The sequence below is a fragment of the Lactuca serriola genome, chromosome 8 (assembly GCF_051521515.1).
Source record: "Lactuca serriola cultivar US96UC23 chromosome 8, Lser_US96UC23_V15, whole genome shotgun sequence".
Lineage (NCBI taxonomy): Eukaryota > Viridiplantae > Streptophyta > Magnoliopsida > Asterales > Asteraceae > Lactuca > Lactuca serriola.
In genome coordinates this window covers 321,860,687-321,886,853 of record NC_136415.1, presented here as the reverse complement: position 1 = coordinate 321,886,853, position 26,167 = coordinate 321,860,687, and the positions used below count along the sequence as shown (strand labels likewise).

Genomic DNA, 26,167 nt, shown 5'->3' with positions numbered 1-26,167 from the left:
TCGGATTTCTGGTACCCTTGGGAATAATTGTGGAAGTCTTCTTGGACTAGCTTTGGAATTAGTAGAATCGGATCAGTCTCGATCCAGTATGGGCTTCGTGGTGAGTAAGTACGGAGTTAAGGATTCCCAAATATGTGCATGGTAGTGGTTCCTGCATGTATCTGTGGGTATACAAGGTGACAATAGGTTTGGTTCGCCTTTCGTGCTTGATCAGGTTTGGGATGTAGTACGCAATTAGATTCAGAGTTCGTGTAACGACCGAAAAATTCCAACCAATTTAAAATTTTCAAAAACAACCTGATTCCATTAAAGTTATTACAAAAAGGTTTTCAATACAATTTATTTAAAGTATTCCCAAAATCACATCACGACAAAAACATGAGGAGCGGTACGATCACGCCTTCGCCTTACCACGGTCTCTTGAAGAACCTGAAAAACATTAAACCACAACTGTAAGCCCGAAAGCTTAGTGAGATATCCCCAAAATACCAACCACATGTACCATACACGCATAACATGCCATAACATATCCGATCACAGAACAACCATGCACTTCGGGTCTACTGTGTGACTGGTCCGCCGCACCGGCCAACAGTCCACCTGGTCCACCGTCCGAGTCTAGCCATATACATTGTCACACCCCAAAACCGGAACGGCGGAAACGTTCTGGGGTGGATGACGTCATGTCAAGTATCACAACACATGCATATAGTAATCGAAGTACAACAAAACATTGCATTAATAATAATAATTTTTACATGGTTACATTACAATACATCAAAGTATACAAGTAATAGAATAAATACAGCGCGGTACTAAGCTATCTTCATCAACAGCTCCGGGATGTACCTGTCTAATGCTAACTTGAGAATACAAGTTATTTGAAAAGCAAGTATCAGCATTTTTACAAATGCTGGTGAGTTCATAAGCATTTAGTGACATTTCATTCAAATAACTTTATAAAGTAATAGTTTAAGTGTTTACAGTGTATTAGAGTTCTTTCCAGAAAATCCTATATTTTCTTTAATCAAAGCAGCCTTCTACCAAGACTGGTCAGTGTTATGTGGTAAAAAGTGGTTTTCCCTTAATTGCTATCATTATCAAAATACTGAATTCGATTATTAAAGAAGCAAGGGACGACAGGGAAATAACATATGCCTCAGCAGTGAGGGCTGCTGACTAAGGCAAGGAACCATAGACTCCAGGAAAGTATCAAACGAACGACACGCCTGGTTCAGTCTAACAAGTGGAGACACAGACCCCAGAAGGTACCAAATGAAAGGTACAACTAGTAAGGTCTACAACAGTGAATACAGACCACAGACAATATCAAATGAAAGATACGTCTAGCGAGGTCTAAAACAGTGAACACAGTGGATCCTGTGAATACAGTGGATACAGACCCCAGACATCATCAAATGAAAGATACGTCTTGTAAGGTCAAAACAGAGGAGACAGACCCCAGACAGTATCAAATGAAAGATACGTCTTGTAAGGGCAAAACAGTGTGACTCTGAAAATGAATTACCAACATACAGTGTAAATTTCCAGTGAAATACCGTTACCTTAAAGCCATGAATTATAAGGTAACCCGAGATACTCGTAACCATACTCTCCGACACTAGACTACCAGACGCCCTACAAGCAACTATATAATGTGACATTTGTCACCCCTTCGCTTGGTGAGCCGTGGACTGTAGCTAGCAGTCAGGGTGCGGGGTGTCAATCCCGTATAGATCTATACACACAATGTCCGCTCTCCCTACAGGAGACTCTGGTTACCAACTAGACGACGGAGAAGGCCGTGTCCTGAAGATGCATCCCAAATAGTGGGTTTCTAATGAAAGTGTAAACTTGAGGTAGAGACTCTTAACTGAACTGACTGAAGTAACCCGTATGCCTAAGCTTGTATACATAGTATATAACTAATGAATCAAATGACCTTCGGATGGACATCCGATCCCACCAGACCACATCTCAACGAAGAAAAGGAAATAGGGCGGACAAACCTTCCTAAGTCCTTCAACCATTGTTTATATGCATCTACACAAGCACAGACATACATCTAACTATGCTTGAGTGGGTATCAAGTAAAATTGATTCTCGTGAAGTAGGAGTGTCTAACAAGTGAAGTAAGAGCGGTCGCAAGTGAAGTATAAATGTCGAATAAGTATAAGCGTATCGCGAAGTAGAGACGACAATAAGCGAAGTAAGAGCGGTCGCAAGTGAAGTATAAGTGTCGAATAAATATAAGCGCATCGCGAAGTGGAGATGACAACAAGTGAAGTAAGAGCGTATCAAGTATAAGTGATGTAGAGTCGATCTCAAGTATAAGCGAAGTAGACTCGTATCACTAAGTAAGAGTGTGAATAAGTATAAGCGTCATCAGGTATAAGTGACTTCAGGTATAAGTGAAAGCGTTACAGAGTAGGAGTATAAAATAAGTATAAGCGAAGCAGCAGTAACTAACAAGTAAAAGTATACATGAAAATCTTGGAAAAACCTTTATACTCAGGAAAATCACATTTGTATTCTTTGGTAAAATAAGTGTGAAAACCTTAGAAATCTTTGGGAATCTTTCATAAATCAGTTTGAAAATGGAACTTTGATAAAGCAATAAAAGTAAGAACTTGAACAAGTGAAAACCCTTTTTGAAAGCCATTTATAGTGTCCTACTCGGTAAAACAGTGTTCAGTGGTAAAATCTTGTGCATGCAGGTTATCAATCACATATGATTGATTTGATAACTGGCATGTTTAACTTGTATTCCCCCCCTATAAAACATGTAAACACATTTAAAAGGTTCATTCAGGGGTATGAACTCTCCTGGTGTAAGTAGGTCCAACGAAAGTGCCGTTTGGGCGTTCGGTGTCACGCAAGGACTCGAACACACACACAATGACCTATTTAACATATGGTAACATATGCTCACATACAATTTAGCATATAATACTAAATAAACACATATACGCGCTCACATGAGCGGAAAACACTTTGGCTAAGTGTTTGGGTGTCCCGGGTAGCGTTTAAGTGTGTGTGTGACTAAGAAATGGAGTTTGCCATGCGAGAGTAAACCCTTATCACCTAGTTTACGGCCCAGGGACTACTCACCATGAGTTTACAGCCGTAAACTCATGGTGATGGGTTCTAGGGTGTTTGATGCTTCTAGCTTGTTCATAGAATTATTCTAAGCATTTTTCATAAAAGGCATGAGTGGATTTGAGGCTTCTAAGGGCTTTATAATGGAGTTTACGGCCTAGGAACAACTCCTAATGGAGTTTACGTCCGTAAACTCTAAATCATTGAGTTAAGTGAAGTTTTAAGCCCCTATTACCTTTCTAGCAATTTCTAATGAAGTGTGATGCTATTTTGGGGGTTTAAATCTAACATTTGGATGAGTTTTGGGGAGTTTACGGCCTAGGTACTTGCTTGGGCCGTAAACTCCAAGTCACCCCATATTTCCTTGTGTTTAAGCCCTTAAATCCTTCCTAGCATTTTATAGACATAGCCTATGGTCATTTGGGGGGCTAAAACCACATTTTGGGCATGTTTTGGGGAGTTTACGGCCCTTGTATAGACCTGGGCCATAAACTCCTTTTTATCCTTCATTTTGATGTGTTCAAGTGTTCTAAACTCAAAGGAATAAGCCCTTAATTTATGTGTTAAGCCCTAGTGTGGTTTGGGAGTGTTTTGGAGGCATTTAGACAAGATTTTGAGGAGTTTATGGCCTAAGCTTGTGCTTGGGCCATAAACTCTCTTTTACCCCCTAAATTGATTGTTTTAAATGTGCAAACACTCCTAGGCTAATTCCTCTATTTATTTCCAAGCCTATAGGGACAAGTTTGGGTCATTTTGGCCTTGTTTTAGGTGTTTACGGCCTAAGAAAGAGCTTAGGCCGTAAACTCCTTTTCCATTGCTTCTAAGTCCGATTTTTGGGCTATAAACATGAATCAATATGTTTAGAATAGACTAGGGTAAGCGGAGTTACAATTTGGAAGCGTTTGGTTGCGGATTCGGGGCGAAAACGAGTCTAGAGAGAGAGTTTAGAGAGAGAGAGAGAGAGGGTGGAAAAGCTCCAAATGGAGTTTACTCCCATTTATATATGGGTGGGAGTTGGAGCTCAGTGATTTTCTACCCGATACTGCCGTTAAACGGGGCTTTTGGTCGCACCCGATTTAGTGGTCGTAATAATAAAACTTAACATTTTCCAAATAAATGGAAATGTGTGTCCTGTATTTTTATTTCCTTTTATCACGACTTAACGGAATTTTAAATGTAAAAAATTGGAATGTTTATTAAATTGACGCCCTCTAATTAACGGAACTTTTATAAAGTGGAATATTCCATTAACGGTAACGGGGAAACTTGGGTTGTCACATCATCCCCCCGTTAGAGGGAATTTCGTCCCGAAATCCAGGTCTAGGCAAGGAAGTAGGTATGAATGGACAAGTAAAGGTAAGAAGGTACTTCCTATACGGTTGTCCTCGCATTCCCATGTGAACTCTAGTCTGTGTTTGCCACTCCGACAGACCTTCACGTACGGGGTGCGGATTCCGTCTAATGTAGCTAGTGGGTTCCAATTGGTGTATCTATGAAGTCAGGGTTCTCAATGGTTTCTATCAAGATGGGTGAGGTACGAAAAGTGTTGTCGGGAAATCACGTATCAAGTCTAAGAAGTGGATCGATCGGGTGTGAATCTTGTGGCATATTCGAAGGTAGTAGCGACCTGAAAAGGATTGGACCATGACTTCATGAGGATTCTCAGATGGTCCTACGCTCTCGGAAGGGTAGAGCGTTTCAGTACTTAGAACATAGTGTACTTCTATGGCAATATCATCACTGGCGTGATCACCATTTCGAAGTTCCTAACGTTCTCTCTCGTACTGGTAGTGTAGTCCTTCAGGTTGGTTCTTAGGAATCTCAAGTGGTCTTCAGTTTCGTGTTTTCTGCCAACTGGCTGATAGAGGCTTTCTAGATCGTCGAGTGGGTTGCATGAATATGGTTATTCGTTTGATATAGAGTGTCTATCTCGCGCTTGTGCAACATGAACCTGCACTAACGAAGCTTGAGATACTGAAACCCTGAGGGTCGGGGAGATAGGGTTTCACTAGACGAGTGTTGGACTATCTCGGGAGGTGGTTCTACTATCTCTGCGTGGGATGGTATTCGTGGAACACATAATAGTCCGATGAATCTCTAAGACTGTGGTTTATTCTAGCGTGGAAAGTGCATGTTCCTACATAACCCCTCGACTAACACCGATGCTGGTGTCAAGTCTATATCCTCTTCGGGATCAGGGTCACGAGGCTTAACGCAATTACGTTCGCACTTTACCAAGTATTCTTGGCTGCGAAGGTTATCCTGTGGTTCTCGGTATCCTAGTGTTCACTTCGGAGAATGAAGTCTATCGTCTACAGGGTGACGACGATTTCCTCCTTGCGAGAGGGTGGAGGATGATAGGCACTGCTCGTCTATAACTGGGCGGACGAAGTGCCTGAGTAACACGAGCATAATCTGCAACTACTCCTCCGAAGGTTCTGAGCTTTCACGGTCTAGGTCAAATCTAGTGGGTATAGGGTCTCCCGGGGAATTCTACAGAGTATGCTTCGGATGGTGGTCGTCTTCTTAGAGTATCTGCAGTGCCTTTCGCCTCGGTGTCCATCTGACTACGAGGGGTCGGTCGACAGCGTACGGTACCCTCTCCTGGGTACTTCCGGAGGTTTGAGATAAGAGAGACGATGGACGGATCGCATTAGGTTTGATTATTTGTGTTAGGTTTAGGTTCGGAAGAACCTTTATTTGCCGACATGGCTTCGGAGAAAGTTCTTTTTGCACAGCACTAAGGGCGTACACCTGGTTGCACGAAGTCAAACCATGATCAATAGAGTCGTCGAAGTTGGCACACTTTGACATGATACAAAGTGAAGATTGATAGAGTCATGTGCCGAACAGGCACACAAGTTCTAGGCGTCTCGAGTTTTGTCCTATGTATCACTACTGTGGATACTTGGACCGATAGAGTCAACGCGGAACTATAGAGAGTTCTAAGTGTTTCCGAATAGAGTATCTTTTCATGAACGGATTCTCACGAGGCATTTCTATAATCGCTTCACATATACTAGTCATGTATATTTAAGGTGGGGAGGACTGTTGACTGAGCGACCCCGCCCTAATTCCACAACCAAACGAGGAACAGGAAATGAGGCGGCATTCGCTCACTCTAGGTCTGTCCATCTTAAATATACATGGCCGTAACGTATATGTTTAGCCATTATAGTTTTACCTAATGAATTTTAATTTTTATAACAGTGCTGCGACTTTCGCCTTACTGGGAAAAACATTTACATTTGAGTTAGTCTTTTATTGTTCTTAGTTTAGTTATCCGGGATCGAGAGACGTACCAAAATCTAACGAGTTTCCTTGCCGCTTCTCCCTAAGCAGTAGTGTCAGGCTCCTTCTGTGTTTTTGTCTTTCTCTTCGGTTGGGCAGTGCCTCTTGAAGTGTCCCATTTTACCACATAGGTGGCAAACTGTACGGGTCGCCACATTGGTGGTTGATGTAATGAACTCAACCGGGGTTCTGCAGACGCGAGCAGTATGCCCCAACATGTGGCACCTAGCACAATAGAGTTCCCGGCAGGCACCATGATGATGGTAGCTGTACTTGCTGCAGTGGGGAAGGTCTCCTAGGTATGGTCTTCTTGAGGTCGGGAGGGAAGGATTGAAAGGGGTATAGACTACCTCAGCTCGTTGCCCTTCGGAAGGTCCTTGAGCCGAGGTACTTCCCTCCTCTATCTTGAGTTTTCTCTTTAGTGGGTTCAGTGGAGGTTCTTGGGTGGCTGAGTGTGGAAGTGTTGGTTGTTGCTGTCCATTTCCAGAATTGGAGATCCTGACAGGGCCCTTGCTAACATTGACGGTGTTAGCATTCAGATGAGCCATGACAGCTGCTACGGCTGTTGAAACTGCAGCTTGGAATGTAGCTTCATCGAATAAGAGAGCATGTTTCTTGCTTGTGGATTGGTTACGCTTCTTCGGTGGCATGGTTTTCCTACACGGAAAGGAATACAAGGTAATGAGAGACGATGGTTAACCCTGGACATTTCTGTCCTGAACGTATTAGGCATAAATTCTTCCCGTGCCTCGGGTACTGGTTGTCTGAGTGTCGACCTACATCCCTATGATGTAGTCCTGGCAATCAAGGTAAGAGTATGAGTATCGGAAAAAGGCCATAAGGTGCGAGTCGTTCCTACTAAGTTACTTTTATACTGGAGAAGGTTTCACTCTCCGGCCTGAAGAGATTTGAGAACGGTTCGGAACAAAACTGCGGAAAGAGAGGCTCACAAGGGCAGATGGCTAAAATTCTCTCAATAGAGATGCGGGGATCCGCCCCAATCGTGTATCTGGCAACGGGAAACGACGATTTACCTAACACATAGCATGAGTAGTGTAACCACTAACTCACTAAATTGTATTATTTTAAGGGTGAATTATCGTGACGAATACGAGGAAAACACAATTCTCGGGTTCCATGTACCGGCTCCCGCTGTCTGTCTCGTATCTTTGACTGGAATCGGCGTTGGTTTCCTTCGGGTAGTTTCCTAGGGTTCTCTTCTCGTATGGACATATTGAATTTCTACTCTGCCTTTCTTCTGATTCCAACTGTGAGTGTCATCACTTCATGATGGATGACTGGGAATCTCCGAAGTTTAGACGAATCTCTCACCACTGTCCCTAAAAGAATATGGGCACTTGGTGCATTCAATAGTCTCGACCCAGTCCATTTATTTCCAAACAGGAAATCTTCTCAATGAATCTCCTCGGGGTCAGAATCAACTCTTCTGTCAAGCACTGAAGTGGGTAGGGTTTTCTATAGGGTTCGCGCGAGAATGGAAATGCCTAAAGAATCCTAAGAGATTATTAACATTTCACTGGATGATCCATATCGATTCCTGCTACGATTACATAGGGTATACTAATCATATATAGCTTAGATCCGATAGGCCTTCTAATATGTGATACTACTCGGAATCCACATCCAAACAAGGAAAAGGAAGTAGAGCGAAACCACACATTCTTAGCCTATGGGGTCCTTATTATATATAACCTTGGGAGTACACCCTCTGTAGTTGTAGGTATATCGATAAGGATCTTTTTAGTTATTCACGCAAGGTTGTGTATGCATCCTAAAATACCCATATGGTATTTTAATTCTTGTTTGTTTCTTATCTTCTGAATATGACTTCTAGGATTAGTGTGAATCTTTTAGCGTTCTAAAATACTCCTATAGTATTTTAACTTTATGTTTGGCTCTAACAATCCTAATTGGTAAGTTTCAGACGTGTTGCACACCACTACCACTCCCGAGCACACGTTCATCGCATCTCGAATAAATGTAGTTGATCAGGTTACATTTATTCCAGCTTACGATTACATAACTGCCCAGGTTTGACTGTAGGGTTCAACATCCGAAGAATTTTATTATTGTTCTTCTTGTGATACTTTTGTTCGAGTGTTTAGATTTTGGATGTTATTATACTTTGGTAAAATATGGTTATATTTTAAAGTATAATTCCTGGTCAGAGTGTTTTATCCCATTGTGTTTATAGGTTGTATATCTTTTATGAATTGATATACTTAGCTCACTATAAACAATGCTCTGATACCAATCTGTCACACCCCAAAACCGGAACGGCGGAAACGTTCTGGGGTGGATGACGTCATGTCAAGTATCACAACACATGCATATAGTAATCGAAGAACAACAAAACATTGCATTAATAGTAATAATTTTTACATGGTTACATTACAATACATCAAAGTATACAAGTAATAGAATAAATACAACGCGGTACTAAGCTATCTTCATCAACAGCTCCGGGATGTACCTGTCTAATGCTAACCTGAGAATACAAGTTATTTGAAAAGCAAGTATCAGCATTTTTACAAATGCTGGTGAGTTCATAAGCATTTAGTGACATTTCATTCAAATAACTTTATAAAGTAATAGTTTAAGTGTTTACAGTGTATTAGAGTTCTTTCCAGAAAATCCTATATTTTCTTTAATCAAAGCAGCCTTCTACCAAGACTGGTCAGTGTTATGTGGTAAAAAGTGGTTTTCCCTTAATTGATATCATTATCAAAATACTGAATTCGATTATTAAAGAAGCAAGGGACGACAGGGAAATAACATATGCCTCAGCAGTGAGGGCTGCTGACTAAGGCAAGGAACCATAGACTCCAGGAAAGTATCAAACGAACGGCACGCCTGGTTCAGTCTAACAAGTGGAGACACAGACCCCAGAAGGTACCAAATGAAAGGTACAACTAGTAAGGTCTACAACAGTGAATACAGACCGCAGACAATATCAAACGAAAGATACGTCTAGCGAGGTCTAAAACAGTGAACACAGTGGATCCTGTGAATACAGTGGATACAGACCCCAGACATCATCAAATGAAAGATACGTCTTGTAAGGTCAAAACAGAGGAGACAGACCCCAGACAATATCAAATGAAAGATACGTCTTGTAAGGGCAAAACAGTGTGACTCTGAAAATGAATTACCAGCATACAGTGTAAATTTCCAGTGAAATACCGTTACCTTAAAGCCATGAATTATTAGGTAACCCGAGATACTCGTAACCATACTCTCCGACACTAGAGTACCAGACGCCCTACAAGCATCTATATAATGTGACATTTGTCACCCCTTGGCTTGGTGAGCCGTGGACTGTAGCTAGCAGTCAGGGTGTGGGGGTGTCAATCCCGTATAGATCTATACACACAATGTCCGCTCTCCCTACAGGAGACTCTGGTTACCAACTAGACGAAGGAGAAGGCCGTGTCTTGAAGATGCATCCCAAATAGTGGGTTTCTAATGAAAGTGTAAACTTGAGGTAGAGACTCTTAACTGAACTGACTGAAGTAACCCGTATGCCTAAGCTTGTATACATAGTATATAACTAATGAATCAAATGACCTTCGGATGGACATCCGATCCCACCAGACCACATCTCAACGAAGAAAAGGAAATAGGGCGGACAAACCTTCCTAAGTCCTTCAACCATTGTTTATATGCATCTACACAAGCACAGACATACATATAACTATGCTTGAGTGGGTATCAAGTAAAATTGATTCTCGTGAAGTAGGAGTGTCTAACAAGTGAAGTAAGAGCGGTCGCAAGTGAAGTATAAATGTCGAATAAGTATAAGCGTATCGCGAAGTAGAGACGACAATAAGCGAAGTAAGAGCGGTCGCAAGTGAAGTATAAGTGTCGAATAAATATAAGCGCATCGCGAAGTGGAGATGACAACAAGTGAAGTAAGAGCGTATCAAGTATAAGTGAAGTAGAGTCGATCTCAAGTATAAGCGAAGTAGACTCGTATCACTAAGTAAGAGTGTGAATAAGTATAAGCGTCATCAGGTATAAGTGACTTCAGGTATAAGTGAAAGCGTTACAGAGTAGGAGTATAAAATAAGTATAAGCGAAGCAGCAGTAACTAACAAGTAAAAGTATACATGAAAAGCTTGGAAAAACCTTTATACTCAGGAAAATCACATTTGTATTCTTTGGTAAAATAAGTGTGAAAACCTTAGAAATCTTTGGGAATCTTTCATAAATCAGTTTGAAAATGGAACTTTGATAAAGCAATAAAAGTAAGAACTTGAACAAGTGAAAACCCTTTTTGAAAGCCATTTATAGTGTCCTACTCGGTAAAACAGTGTTCAGTGGTAAAATCTTGTGCATGCAGGTTATCAATCACATGTGATTGATTTGATAACTGGCATGTTTAACTTGTATTCCCCCCTATAAAACATGTAAAAACATTTAAAAGGTTCATTCATGGGTATGAACTCTCCTGGTGTAAGTAGGTCCAACGAAAGTGCCGTTTGGGCGTTCGGTGTCACGCAAGGACTCGAACACACACACAATGACCTATTTAACATATGGTAACATATGCTCACATACAATTTAGCATATAATACTAAATAAACACATATACGCGCTCACATGAGCGGAAAACACTTTAGCTAAGTGTTTGGGTGTCCCGGGTAGCGTTTAAGTGTGTGTGTGACTAAGAAATGGAGTTTGCCATGCGAGAGTAAAACCTTATCACCTAGTTTACGGCCCAGGGACTACTCACCATGAGTTTACGGCCGTAAACTCATGGTGATGGGTTCTAGGGTGTTTGATGCTTCTAGCTTGTTCATAGAATTATTCTAAGCATTTTTCATAAAAGGCATGAGTGGATTTGAGGCTTCTAAGGGCTTTATAATGGAGTTTACGGCCTAGGAACAACTCCTAAAGGAGTTTACGTCCGTAAACTCTAAATCATTGAGTTAAGTGAAGTTTTAAGCCCCTATTACCTTTCTAGCAATTTCTAATGAAGTGTGATGCTATTTTGGGGGTTTAAATCTAACATTTGGATGAGTTTTGGGGAGTTTACGGCCTAGGTACTTGCTTGCGCCGTAAACTCCAAGTCACCCCATATTTCCTTGTGTTTAAGCCCTTAAATCCTTCCTAGCATTTTATAGAAATAGCCTATGGTCATTTGGGGGGCAAAAACCACATTTTGAGCATGTTTTGGGGAGTTTACGGCCTTGGTATAGACCTGGGCCATAAACTCCTTTTTATCCTTCATTTTGATGTGTTCAAGTGTTCTAAACTCAAAGGAATAAGCCCTTAATTTATGTGTTAAGCCCTAGTGTGGTTTGGGAGTGTTTTGGAGGCATTTAGACAAGATTTTGAGGAGTTTACGGCCTAAGCTTATGCTTGGGCCGTAAACTCTCTTTTACCCCCTAAATTGATTGTTTTAAATGTGCAAACACTCCTAGGCTAATTCCTCTATTTATTTCCAAGCCTATAGGGACAAGTTTGGGTCATTTTGGCCTTGTTTTAGGTGTTTACGGCCTAAGAAAGAGCTTAAGCCGTAAACTCCTTTTCCATTGCTTCTAAGTCTGATTTTTGGGCTATAAACATGAATCAATATGTTTAGAATAGACTAGGGTAAGCGGACTTACAATTTGGAAGCGTTTGGTTGCGGATTCGGGGCGAAAACGAGTCTAGAGAGAGAGAGTTTAGAGAGAGAGAGAGGGTGGAAAAGCTCCAAATGGAGTTTACTCCCATTTATATATGGGTGGGAGTTGGAGCTCAGTGATTTTCTACCCGATACTGCCGTTAAACGGGGCTTTCGGTCGCACCCGATTTAGTGGTCGTAATAATAAAACTTAACATTTTCCAAATAAATGGAAATGTGTGTCCTATGTTTTTATTTCCTTTTATCGTGACTTAACGGCATTTTAAATGTAAACAATTGGAATGTTTATTAAATTGACGCCCTCTAATTAACGGAACTTTTATACAGTGGAATATTACGTTAACGGCAACGGGGAAATGTAACGGGGAAACTTGGGTTGTCACATACATCGAGTCTACAGTGTGATTGGTCCGCCCGCACCGGGCCTTCAATCCACCCGGTGCACTCTCTGAGTCTACAGTATGACTGGTCCGCTCGCGTCGGGCCTTCAGTCGGCCTGGTCCACTCTCCGAGCCTCGGCACGTCTGGTCCGCCCTCTTGGGGCCTACAGCCTATCCGGACCGCTCGCTGGGCCTTCGGGACAACCGGTCCGCCCTGGGTATCTTGGCCTACAGCACAAAGCAGGACCCGCCTCAACCCAACTCCAGTCCAAACAACCATGTGCACATAAACATACAATCATATAACAATTCACAGTCAACAAACCGATTAAACAGATCACATAACATATCATCATCCTAACCAAGATACCGACCTAATCGGTCACTATCATAACATCACCCTACATCTCAGGATACCGATCTCAACCAGGTCTCTAACATATACCATCCTAGCTACCAGGATGCAACATATCAAAACAATAACATACAACAAATACCCGGATCACAATCCGATAAAGGGCCGGCCTTGGTGCCTTAGACCCTGTTGATATAGTGAGGATAACTCACCTCGAAACTGCCGACTGAACAGATAACCCAAGCTGCTCCGATCACTGATACGATCTCCACCACTGGACAACCACCAAGGCACTGAACTCAAAACAATATCCAACAATTACCAAAATGCCCCTGGAAATCACTGGTCAACCCTTGGTCAAAGTTAAAGTCAACCCCTGACTGACTCTACTCGCCGAGTCAACCCGATGACTCGCCGAGTCCCCATGCTCAGAATTTCCCCAATCCGCGACTCAACTCGCCGAGTCACCCCGAGACTCGCCGAGTCCATCAACTCTGAGTCCACTCACACACAACTCACCGAGTCATCCCTTGACTCACCGATTCTCGACTCAACCAAAAAAGATTGGGACTCTTCAACAAGACTCGCCGAGTCCAAGAACAGACTCATCGAGTCTAAGGCTATCTTTAACTTACTCGCCGAGTTGTTCTTCCAACTCGCCGAGTTCCAGGCCATCTTCATCCAACTCGCCGAGTTCCAGCTTATCTTCAAACAACTCGCCGAGTCTACCCATGTGACTCGCCGAGTACCACCGGGTCTGAATCCATACCGAGGCTTTCCAAGCCATGCAGATGATCCAAACCATAGATCTACCCTTCTTAAGGCCATCCATCACGTAAAGTGGCAAACTTTACGTGAATCCAAGGAGATCTAGGCATTTTCACTCTAGGGTTTGGGTTTGGGACAAGATAGCTCCTTCAATCACTCAAAAACAGGGACTTTTATGAATTCTAACCCTTCTCCATTCCAGATCTGAGGTAGCAACCTCAAATCTAACCTCTAAACTCCAATACACCAAAGGATATGATCTCTAATACCTCCAAAAATGATGAATCTAGATAATAGCAGCTCAAACAATGAAATAATACCTCAAAAGGAAGCTCCAAGAGAAGAATAATCCGGATCCTTGCAAAGCCCTTTGATCCAAGTCTCTTCTCCTTCAAGATTTCTTTAACAACCACTTCTCCAAGCTCCAATTGCACTCTAATCCCTCACAATCACGTCTTAGGGCTATTTGGACTTCAACAGAGGGTAAAGAGGCTGGGGAGAGGGTATAATGTTCTTTATATAGGGCTCATCCTCCAGATTTAGGGTTTTCTCCACTCAGCGCCTACTCGCCGAGTCGGCCACTTAACACGCGAACAAAGTCGTGAGCCTACTCGCCGAGTCCACCCATGGACTCGCCGAGTTCCCCTTCCCAATTTACTCTTTTAGCCCTTCAACTTTACTCTTGATATTCCGGGATGTTACAGTTCGGTTATCATGCTATTCTAGGGTCGTGTGCAACCAAGGTTGCAGGGTTTTGCTTGGGTAAGCAACTTTTTCTATAGGTGGATCGTGCATAGTAGGATTTCAGCATTTTGGTGCAGGTTGGTGTTGTAAAGGATGTTGGTTAGGCCTTTTCATTTGGATAAGGTTGATCGTTTACCAGGAGCATTCCAGTCATGAGCTGAGGCCTAGGTGGGGCATACCAGACTCATGCTGTGCGCTCAGAGGCAATCCAGACCTGTGCTGAGGACCTTGTGGGGGGTATTCCAGTCATAGGCTGTTGGCCTAGTGAACTTAGTAGTCTATTTCTTCTGTTTGAGTGCTTTCGGAATAGACATGTTGTTGAGATCCGGGCGAGCCGTAATTGGCTAGGAGGAATCAGAAGATTTTGTGAGAAATACAAGGGTAGGTTCTTGAACTTCAAGTTATGAGTTTAGACCCGAGGTTCGTACATAGTGGTATTCTGATTTAGGGTATTCCATCCCGAGGATAACCGGACCCTATGATTGATTGGACATGGCGTGTTGGTATTCCAACCCGAGGGTCGATTGAGCCAAACATGTGCAGGATACGAGGGTATTCTATCTTGAGGATGATTGGACCCGTCGTAGGCATGCCTGGTATTCCAGCTCGAGGCTGATTGGACTAGGTATGAGTGTTCGGGCTTATGAGCCGGTTATTACAGGAATTGGTGATCAAGATGAATTTCTCTTGAAGGAGTACCTAATCTCTTGTCAAAAAGAGAATTACAAGTAGCAGTGTGGGATTTGTGATTCTATTATCGGGTAGGGATCCCAGATTATTAGCAGTTGAGTAGCCAATTGGGAGTTAAGTGCAATGAATTCCATCTCAAGACTTCAGATTTCAGATTGAGTACATGTGATCATATTGCAAGGGATTCGTTTATTTCCACGTTTTAGAACCCTGCGAGGGTTGGTCACGGCTACCCTGGGAAGGCTAGGGTGTGCCCAAGATGGTGACCATGCTACTAGAGTGGCTGGGTGTGTAAGGAAGGATAATGAATGATTTCGAGGACGAAATCTAATTTAAGTGAGGGAGAGTTGTAACACCCTGTTTATTTAATAAAATAAATAAACGACTAATATAAATAATAATGGCCGTAAAACCCCGAGATGTATTTTATATTATTTTAATTTAGCTTTTATATGATAGTAAGTTGATATGAGTGGTTGTTATCGGGACTAGAACGTATTAAAATCTGGAAATGGGGGTTAAAATGTAAATTCTGGACCCAAGATGAAAAGGTTTTGTAGGGGAGGGGCCGATTGGTAACATTTTTGGACTTGATATGTAATGATTTTCAGAAGGGAGGGTTTAGATTGAAAATTTGGGGCTTAATTTGAAAGAAAAAGAGAAAGAAGGGGCTGATCTTGGTATTATGGCGAAAAGTTTGAGGGGGGAGTCAGGTATATAGTTGTTCACCCCGTAACCCTAACCCTAAACACCCTCACCCTAAACACCCTCTCAGCCGCCACCATTGTGCCTCCCTCTTCCAGTCGCCACACCACCCACTCACTTTGGTTCTCCGGCCGACTAAGACCACCGCTACCCCTCATGTTGTCAAAGTCCCAGCCTTCGCCAAGCTTCTCTGTTGTTTCAACCTCCGCTGAAGTCACCAACCACCAAGGTCTCCACCGCAAGCGGTTGACGCCGGCGAGACGGTGCACTGCTGCTACTCCTTCGTCGATAATGACAACGACCGCCGACGGGAATTCCTTCATCTGCTACAGCTCGCGCCGCCACAGTATGGATCGTTTCTATGGCTCCGGTCATTAGTTGCCACCCCGAAGGGGCTCTCGTGTTCGAGTGATGCTATTTCAACCGTCGTAAGCTTTCCGCCGCTGCTACCGCCATGCTCGTTGCCGTTTCTGCTCCGATTGCCCTAAAAGACCATTAAGAGTTGTTGGGTGGGTGGTGGTGTAGCAGTTCAGGGGTCCTTGTGTGTGTTTACTGTTGCATCGCATGCTTTGAGTTGCTGCTGCCGGATATTGAAGAAAAGACCCACCATGGCCGCCAGCCATGGTGGCCACCGCTAGCTGCCATGTTCCGTCGCCACCAGCCACCATGGAAGGTGGCTGTGTGTGTGTGTTTTTGTGTATTTTCGGTGTGTGTGTATGTGTGTTTATTAGTGTGTGTGTTATTTGGATAGTGTTGTAAATTGTAACCAATCAAGATAGTGAAGAAAACTCGTCATCACCACCATGAGGTGGTGGTTGCCGCCTCCTGCCGCCACCGGCCGCCGTGTCGGGTGGCGGTGTGCTTTGATTGCGTTTGGACCTCGTTTGAGGAGTGTTTGGACAACGTGGAATCAAGGAAACCCTAATGGGCCCAAAGAAGCCCTAGTGGGCCCAATGGAACCCTAATGGGTCAATAAGGCCCAATGTCCCTAAAAGCCCAACCAATGAACTAATGGGCTAGTATTGGGTTGGAAAACCCTAATAGTGGGAATCGTTTGGGACACACACGAGAATTAATTATTAAACCTAAAATAATAATTAATAATTTTTGGCAAAATAACTTAAGGAAATAATGGACTTAATGGATTAAGTCCTTAACGGGTTAAGTGAGAAACACTTAACCCTAATCATCATTTTATATGAAACCCTAGTTTCACTTGGGCTTTGAGTTGGGCCTTCATATAGGGTTTTGGTGGTTGGACTATTGATGGACCATCCAAGAACAAGTTAATGGACCAAAGTAATTAGATGGGCTTTAGGATAAGGCCCATGTGAGGACTTGGGCCCAATTTGGAAAATTGGGCCTTTATGATTATGTGGCAATGGACCATGGAAGTGGACTGGAATAATTGGATGGGCCTTAAGGAAAGACCATGTAGAGGTCTAGGCCCAATTTGGAAAATTAGGCCATATGTTGGGCTTTGGCTCATCATTTTACTTTTGGGATTTTGTAGTGTGAGTTGGACCTTGGGCTTGGAACCCAATTATTAATTGGATATTGTTTGATGTTGACAGTTCGGGAACCTGTCAACCAGCAGCTGGAGTGGTATCAGCGGGACTTCAGCAGTGCCAGGTGGGTTATCCTCACTATACTAAGGGGTCTAAGGCAACTATGCCGGCCCATTGGATTGATATCCTAGCAGTTATTGATATGTTGAGTTTGAGTTAGTAATGTATGCCAGTTGATATGCTAGTTGGGTAGACCTGTAGGACTACCTGTGATACTGTATGATTATCTGTATGTGCATTAGTTATGATACATGTCGACATGTTATGTGGAATGGGTTAAGGTTGTACTCTGATATTAAATTATTTTGAAAACATTTTGTAATGACTAATGGATTTTGAATTATTTAAAAAGTTTTAAATTGGCTTGAATGTTACGGGTGTTTCAACTAGCCATCACTTAAATATCCATTCCCCTAGGATACTAAGCTAACAAGGTATGTCCTCATATCACTATCCTATCTACCAGGATACTAGCAAGAATATCATCACATAACATATCAAGCTTTAACAACAATTCAAAGGGCCGACCTTGGTGCCTTAGACCCTTGAGTACAGTGAGGATAACTCACCTTGCAACTGCCGAAATCCTGCAAATCTCTGACCGTTGATTCACCGGAAATCCCAACTATCATATGAAAACCATCACATTAGAAACCATCATGAATTTCTAAGCCTATGGCCCACAACACTCATTAAGTCCATTATCCTTTTATTGGGCCAAGACCCAAAACCAAATCCTCATGCAAAGCCCAATATTGGCCCAATTTACTAAATTGGGCCCACCTCACCAAACGGGCCTAGATCCAAGGTCCATAATAATTATTGGGTCCAATTTACTCCATCCATAATGTTTAGTCATAGCCCAAGCCCAGCTAGCCCATAAACAGCCCAATTACTCAAGGCCCAAAATTGAAAACCCAACAGAGGGAGTACGCTGGGCGTACTTCGATTCTCGCGGACTGGAAACGGGACACTGACCCACTACGCTGGGCGTTCATCAATTTATGCGGGGTGTAATCTCGCTGAACTAAAATTCCTCATAAGTTCTTAATGGCTTAAGCACTTAAGCCCAAACTTCAGATGCATCGACCAAACATGCCTAGGATTCATAAAGTCTCAAACTTTATTACTTGGGACGTCTATAAAGCTCTTAACTCAAGGTCTTAATCCATTAAGACCTACCTACATCATACATGAGACAAATAAAGCCATTGGGACCTCATTTTTCTCACTCAAGACCTCTCCTAAGGTCTGAAAGGACATCTAATCTTAACCAACTCGCATCATGCATCACTTTGGGGGGTTTTTGGGACAAGAAATGGTGTCAAAACTTCATAACACTTAGATCTACACAAAATAATTGTCGAGCAAGAAACTTTATACCTCAAAAGGGCTCCAAAAGATGATGCCTTCCTAGATCTACGAGCTCTAGCCACCCAACTCCTTCCTTGACAACTTCTTCTTTCTTCTTCTAGGCTCTCCTTTGCCAAACCAAGCTCCCCAAGGTCAAATATCCACAACAATGGAAGAAGAACGACTATTTAGGGTTTCTGAGGGTAAGAGGGCAGATATAGAGGCTTGGGTTGGAACCATTATGTTCCTTATATAGTGTCTGGCCCTAAAATTAGGGTTTCTGGACATCGGACGTACGCTGGGCGTACGCCCCCAACACCCGCGTTCACTTAACCAATCTACGCTGGGCGTAACCTAGCTTACGTTGGGCGTACCCAACCGATCACACGCATGCACTCCATGCATGCCTAAGACCCTTTGCCAAATATTTCCTTTAGGGACCATTATTGACACTATCTTCAAAGTGTCCTAACTCCTTTATTCTAAGTCCGTTTCCGACGAAATTTATATCCACGAAAAGGTAGCGAGAAGCCCTACGCTTCTAGCAACACACCCCGACCCGAAACCTTCTCGAATAAAACCCATTGCCCATAAAAGACCAAAACGCCCTTACTCTTGATCTCGGGGATCCATGAATAATTACTCTTAGAACGAGGCGTTACAATCTAAAGGCTTTCAAATTTCTTGAAGTTTGGAATTTTTTGAAAGATAACAAGAAATGGCTGAGTAGCAAAACATCAGACGAGCATATCGACAGTGGTTCAAAACGCATCAGAACATCTGAGTCCGACCACACTACATCAGATGCTCGTGTCCAATTTGATCTGAACGAAGATGAACATGTTCCAGTTTCACCACCTTCCCGACCAATGGGAAGAGAAAAAACAAAAAGAAAAGACAAAGGCAAAGCATCGGAATCAGATGACTTGAAAGAAATGGGGGCCGACATGAAGGGTATAAAAGACAAAATGGACAAGATTTTGCAACTTGCTTCTGAAAGAGAGCTTCAGAAACAAAGGGAGAGCGACATGCGAATACTATCGACGAACACGTCAAATATGACCGGTGCGGAGCTTGAAGTGGCTTTGACAATGAAGGAGGAAGTGAGAAAACGCTACATGAATGATATTTGTATTTTTAATCGTTTGGTGTGTGTGTGTTGTTTTTTTTTAAGTTGTAGGTTTTATGTTTCTAATTTGTTTTTCTAATTTTTTAGGTTTTTTAATTAATGTATGGTATTTGCATTTTTAATTAATGAAATATTATCTTTTTAAAATTATGTTTTTTTATTTCAAAACGAAGTTTTATTAAATTAAAATAGTTAAAAAAACAAAAAAAGAAAATAAAATAAAAATGTGGCACCACTCCTTTGGTGTGGCAAGAAACCACATTTGTATGGTAAAAAATGACGTGACACTTATGTGGCGGAGGAGGGAGTGCGGTTTCGATAGCATCACTCCCTCCAGCCTTATACTAACACCACTCTGTATAAATCATCCACCATTTCACTAATCTATATACATCATCCACCATTAGTTTTTTTAGGTAATTATGATATAATTATCATTTTTACTAACATTTATTCTTTACTTTATTATAACCTAATCATTAAAATTTTAATATTAATTTTATAATTATCATTTTAATTAATTTTTACTTTTATTAGTTATAATCTAATCAATAAAATTTTAATATTAATATTATAATTATCATTTTAATTAATTTTTATTTTTATTAGAATAAAAAAACAACAATAATATTCTTTTCATAATATAATAATATAAATAGTATTATAAAAAAATAAAATTAAATTTTCATCAATTTTTTATCTTTGTTTTTTGTTGTAACCCCACAAACTATATATATATTAGTAAACTTTTTTTAGAAAAAACTAATACACCCATGACCGGTGTTGATATTTTTATAAATTTTAAAAAATGATGTATTAAAGTTTTTGTGGCAGCCAAAAAATGGTGTGTACAACATTTTTTTTTAATAAAAGAAATTAGGATTTAATCAAAAAAAATTAATAAAGAGAAGATTTTTTGGACATTTAAACTGCATTGGGAATATATTAAAATAGATTGGTGTATAGTAGGATGATATTAGATAGGTGTGTAAAATAAAATACCTAAGACATAAACATTATTACCTCGTAGACCATGGTACGGATTTGAGGACCTACAAAGGGGGGAAAACAAAAAAATAAAATAAAATTTCATGTTTGTTCTGTAAAAAGAGTAACTGTTTTTCATGTAAAATGCTGAAATTGTATGGTATTTTCTTAGATAATAATGGATATCAACATGTTATACATGTCTTGTAGACGGTTGACCGATGTAAATAAAAAAGATTGATTTTAATTTCTTCTATATCATCATTCTGTAATTTGTTCGTATTAGACAAACACATACAATTTTTTTTTTCTTTTTGTACAGGCTGTGGTCATTTTATATTTATTGGTAACCATCGCTTCTTGTGAGGTTTTAAGTTTCTGTTGCAAGAGAAAGAAATATATAAACAAAAGATATTATGACTACCTAATTGATCAAAGTTGGTTATGTTAATGGTTTGTTTATTACTTCTTGTTGCTCGGCATGCACATACTACATCAGAAAATCTTAACCTGAAGTATGTACTTCTCATAAATACATCACATCACATTCCTAAATAAATAGAAACGAAACATGTGCAGTAACAATTACTTTTCTTTGTGCTTATAAAGACAAAGGAAAATCTGGGACATAGATTGACCTAAAAAGATGCATTTATGGAAACCGAGACATTTTTCAGTAGCTTTTGAATCCCTAAAATCAAGCCTTTTAACAGGGCATGTATTACTCAATCGACACACAAGCAAACAAAGAATTACATGAACTAAAGCAAACCAAATGATGTTAATACACTTTTTTTTTTGTTAACAATCATATAAATCATAAATTGATGATTCACTCTGTACGAACGAGTATGTTTATGAGTTTATCACAAAACACTTTATGGTTTGCTTGTTTTGACATTTTTGAGAAGAAAACGGTAAAACAGGGTAATTATGATGTCATTTCATTTGAGTACTAAAACTTTAAACAATTATAGTTTAATCGGTTTTTGTTCTCAAAATCAGAAAAATTAAAACATAATTAATAATTTATGATCAAAGATTTTGAAAGAAAAACAGAGCGAGTAACTGTTAAAGCCACCAAGTTTAATAACATAATCAATATTGAAGATCAATAATCTTGGCTTTGGTCTTTTGTATTCATCACCTCACACCTCTCAAACTCAGAACATCCAACGTCTAGCTTCGTAGTCTAGTTTATATTGAACACTCCTATAAGGTTATGGGGAGTTGCTAACACCCTGCTCTTGAGTATCACTTAACGAAAGAAGAGAACGGAAGTGACAGGATTTGGAAGGAAAGAAGAGAAGTTTGGGTGCTCCCTAGTTTTTTTTTTGAAGAGAAGAGATGAAGAGAACATTTGGGAGGATTTGTACCGTTCCAAACTTTCCTCCCATAATGGGCGGAATTGAAGAGAAAGAAAATGCCTGGAAGATAAAAGGTTAGATTATGACGAAAATACCCTTTAGCCTAATAATAAAAGGATATGTTCCCTGATTCTACCTGATTGATCGCTTTTGCCTCGTCTTCTTCTCTGTTACAAACACAGGTACCCAATTTCTTCTTATCCTGTTCTCTTTTTTTTTTTTTTTTTTTTTTTTTTTTTTTTTTTTGTCTTCTATTCTACTTGTGTTTCAAAGAGACTATCATCTTATCTAATCTATATTCCAAGATGATGACATAATTTTAAGCAGTCGGGGTTTAGTAATTTGAGTTTCAAAAAGGTTCAAGTAAAACTGAGCTAATTTACTTTAGATAGTGTCATAGTGCAATTTGGTATATTTTACTTGTTTTCTACTCGATGTGTATTTGGTATCACCATGTAAGATAAAGTTTGACCATGTGTTCCAAAACATAACAATAGTGATACACTGTTTTGATTGTTAATATCCCAACTTTAAAGATGATGTAAAATTCTAGATTTCAAAGGTTGATATTCAACATTGATCATTATAATGGGTACATAGAATGACAGAATAGAAGTGGGTAATCAGATTTGTTATATCAATGTCACATTTAGAAATAGCAAGTTGTCAACAGTTGTCACAAGTTTTATATCCATAATCAGGAAAAAAAGTGGTCCCATATTCTTGTAGATCTTATTATCCTTGTGAATTGTTTGGTATTTGTAGTTGTCACAAGTTTTATATCCATAATCATTCATTACTACATGTAGCCTATAAGTATGAATATCTTTAAAGCATTAAGTTTGTATCAATAGGGTCTTAATAAATATTCTCACTTTAGAAAAAAGTTTGTATCAATGGGGTCTTAATAAATATTCTCTAATTGAAGCTAATTACATGTTATTTTTATCAGAATGACTGTTTTGCCCTTGGATTACATTCAATTATTCAGAATGACTGTTTTGCCCCTGGATTACATTTAACTTTTATAACAAAAAAAGTTTATTAATTATAATTAATAAATCAACTCTTTATAATTACATGTTATTTTTATCAATGTTGTTTTAATTTAACTCAAACTATTTGATCATGTATCAGAAAAAGGGATTATTTCATATATAGTCCTTATGGATACTCCGGTACTCAACCCTGCTCATGCTTTAAGAGCCCGACAATTGCAAGTCGTTAACTTGATTTGCTTGTTGTTGAATTTTATTACACAACGTAATATGGCCAACAAAAAGCGGGTTATGTTACCCACTAGAAAAGTTATTTTAGAAAGACAAGCTGTACGGGAAGAGTTGCTACACAATCTTTTAGAAGGTGGTTAATGTCGTGACCTTATTCGTATGAGTGAAAACAATTTTAGGAGATTGTGTGAAATCTTACAAACTGTAGGTGGTCTACGACGTACGCAACGCATGTCCGTTGAGGAACATGTTGCTAGATTTTTGCATATTGTAAGTAATGATTTGCGAACTCGGTTTACCTCGTGGATGTATCGTCACTCTAGATCAACAACGAGTAGGTGCTTCCATCGATTACGTATGTGTTAACGGGTTGGGAGGGTACTGCATCAGACTTGAGAATAATAAAGAACACATTTACTAGAAATGATAAACTACTAATTCCATCAGGTAATTTATTAAACCAATGTAATTTCAATATCTAATATTTTTCAATAATATTGATTAAGCTCTTTATAGGTAAATATTGTTTAGTAGATGGGGGTTTGCCTCATACGAATAAACTAATGGCGCCATATAGAGGTGTTAGATATCATTTAAAAGAGTACTTCATGCGTGGTCCACAAAATTCTAAAGAGTTGTTTAATCTTCGTCATGCTTCCTTACGTAACACCATTGAGCGAGCTTTTGGTGTCCTTAAAAGAAGGTTTCCTATCATTCGAAGTACAACAGAACCATTTTACTCTTGTGAAACACAATCTGCCATATTTTTGGCATGTTGTATCCTACACAACTTTTTATTAGATGAAGACCGCAACATAAATCTTGAAGATGAAGTGATGCAGGAGATCTTAAACGAACCACAAGAGCAAGATCGTCCTAATTCAACAGAAACAGATGAGGGTAATAGAATGGCAGAGCAACTAAGGAATTCAATTGCAAATGAAATGTGGGCAAATTATTTGACACATTCAAACAATTAAATTAATATGTAAAACTAGTTTCATTCTGATACATTTTGTTTTCAATTTCACATTGTATTGATGATTGGTTTTTGAGATTAATTATGTTATTTACCCTTCATATTTTTTATTAGTATTATGCTTCATATTGTGGTCTAACAATCTACCATTTTTTAATTTTTATTCCTATGTGCAAAGTCATCATGATCAAACAGGAAGCTAGTGGTAGTGAAAAGGAACAAGTTAAATGGTCAGATAAATTGGATTATGCGTACATCCAAGCGATGATTAAACAACAAGAGACGGGCAATAGGGTGAATGGTAGTTTCACACCAACTGCATATGCTCAAATGGTTGAGGAGTTGAACACAAAGCATCAAATGGATATTACCAAAAGTCATTTGAAGAATCGCTACAAAACCTTAAAAAAACATTTTTCGCAATGGTACGATCTGTTTAGGGGAATTTCATTGAGCGGGTTCTCTTGGAATTCGTCTACTCAACTAATAGAAGCGGAGGAAGAAGTATGGGATAATTTAATAAAAGTAAGTGTTCCTTCTATGTCTATGTTATTATTTTTTTAAATATTTTATGTTATCGTTTGCAATATTAATTATTTTTGTGTTGTTAAACAGTCAAAACCTGAGGCTGCGTCGTTAAGGACAAAAAAGATTGCATACTTCGATGAGATGTTGGTATTATTTGCAAGGGATAGGGCATCTGGTGCACATGTTGAAACAGCGAAAGAAAGAAATGCCCGATTAAATAAAAATGAAAATATTCAAGTTGAAACAATTAAAGAAGTTGATGACATGTTAGCTAACAATGAAATTCATTTGGAGAACGAATATGTTGATCTTGATGATGACATTCATGATGTTATTCCACCTCCTTTTTCTCAAGAACAGTCTTTAGGTGCAAAGGAGTGTAAGAGTAAAAAGAGGAAATTTGAAGACGACGACGAAGAAGAAGATATTAACTCAAAGATAATGAAATCGGTTGATAATGTGGCTGGTGCTATCAGGGAGGGTAATATAATTTTTGATAGAGCTTATCCTCGGGAATATACAGGGGAAGAAATTTATAGAGAATTGGAGTTGATGGGTTTGGAACCCCATGAATTACCGAGGGCTCTAAATTTTTTGGCAACAAATCAAGCAAAAGCTAGGATATTGTTCAGTTGTCCCCTTCAGATACAGATGGGTGTCCTCAAAGATATGATGGGTGCACGTGATTGAATAACATTGGGTGATTGTTACTGGATTGATCTAATGCGTTTATGATTTTTTTTGAGTTGTTTGTGGTTTTCGTTTTGCATCTTGAAAACAATTGAATAACATGCAGTTTTCGTTTTTACAATTTACTTTATATTAAAATAAAATTGTTTTGTAAATGTTTTAAGTAGAGGGGAGGAAGGGAGAGTTGGTTTTTTTGAGGGGGTGGGGGTGGGGGGGGGGGTAGGGGGTACGGTAGAATGAATGTGGGGATGTAAAGACTTAATATTTACTCAAAAACATAAAAGGGTATAATTGTCTTTTTTTACTTTCTTTTCTTTCCTTTAATGAACTCGGGAGCACCTAAAATGAATACTTTCTTTTCCTTTCTTTCGAACTCGGGAGCACTGAATACTTTATTATTTCCGTTCCCTTTCTTTTCTTTTCTCTCCTTGTTCTTCCTTTCTTTTCTTTTCTTTCCTTTAATGAACTCGGGAGCAGGGTGTAAGTATCACTCGTCAGCATGGATGAGGTGGCTCGGTGCATACCTCCTCGGACATCCAATTTTGGCAACGACTTTAAGAGAAGAGAGAAAGTCCAATTCAAAAGTATATTTGTTTTATAATTTTAAATTTAAAATTTTAAACCACTTTTCAACCAAAATCAATACCAATTATCG

General features: G+C 39.8%; 1 protein-coding gene across 1 annotated transcript; it reads left to right on the top strand.

The window, feature by feature from the left end:
- The first annotated feature begins 24,477 nt into the window (after positions 1-24,477).
- On the top strand, positions 24,478-25,512 carry LOC145065584 (uncharacterized). The gene is made up of 2 exons (XM_079012616.1): positions 24,478-24,819; positions 24,910-25,512. Exons 1-2 carry the CDS (start codon positions 24,478-24,480, stop codon positions 25,510-25,512), a joined length of 945 nt encoding a protein of 314 aa, XP_078868742.1.
- The last annotated feature ends 655 nt before the right edge of the window (positions 25,513-26,167 follow it).

Excerpts from the sequence above, each read along its gene's own strand:
- LOC145065584 (XM_079012616.1), top strand. The coding sequence starts at position 24,478 with ATGATCAAACAGGAAGCTAGTGGTAGTGAAAAGGAACAAGTTAAATGG. Across the intron at positions 24,820-24,909 it reads TATGGGATAATTTAATAAAA|TCAAAACCTGAGGCTGCGTC; the intron begins GTAAGTGTTCCT and ends GTTGTTAAACAG.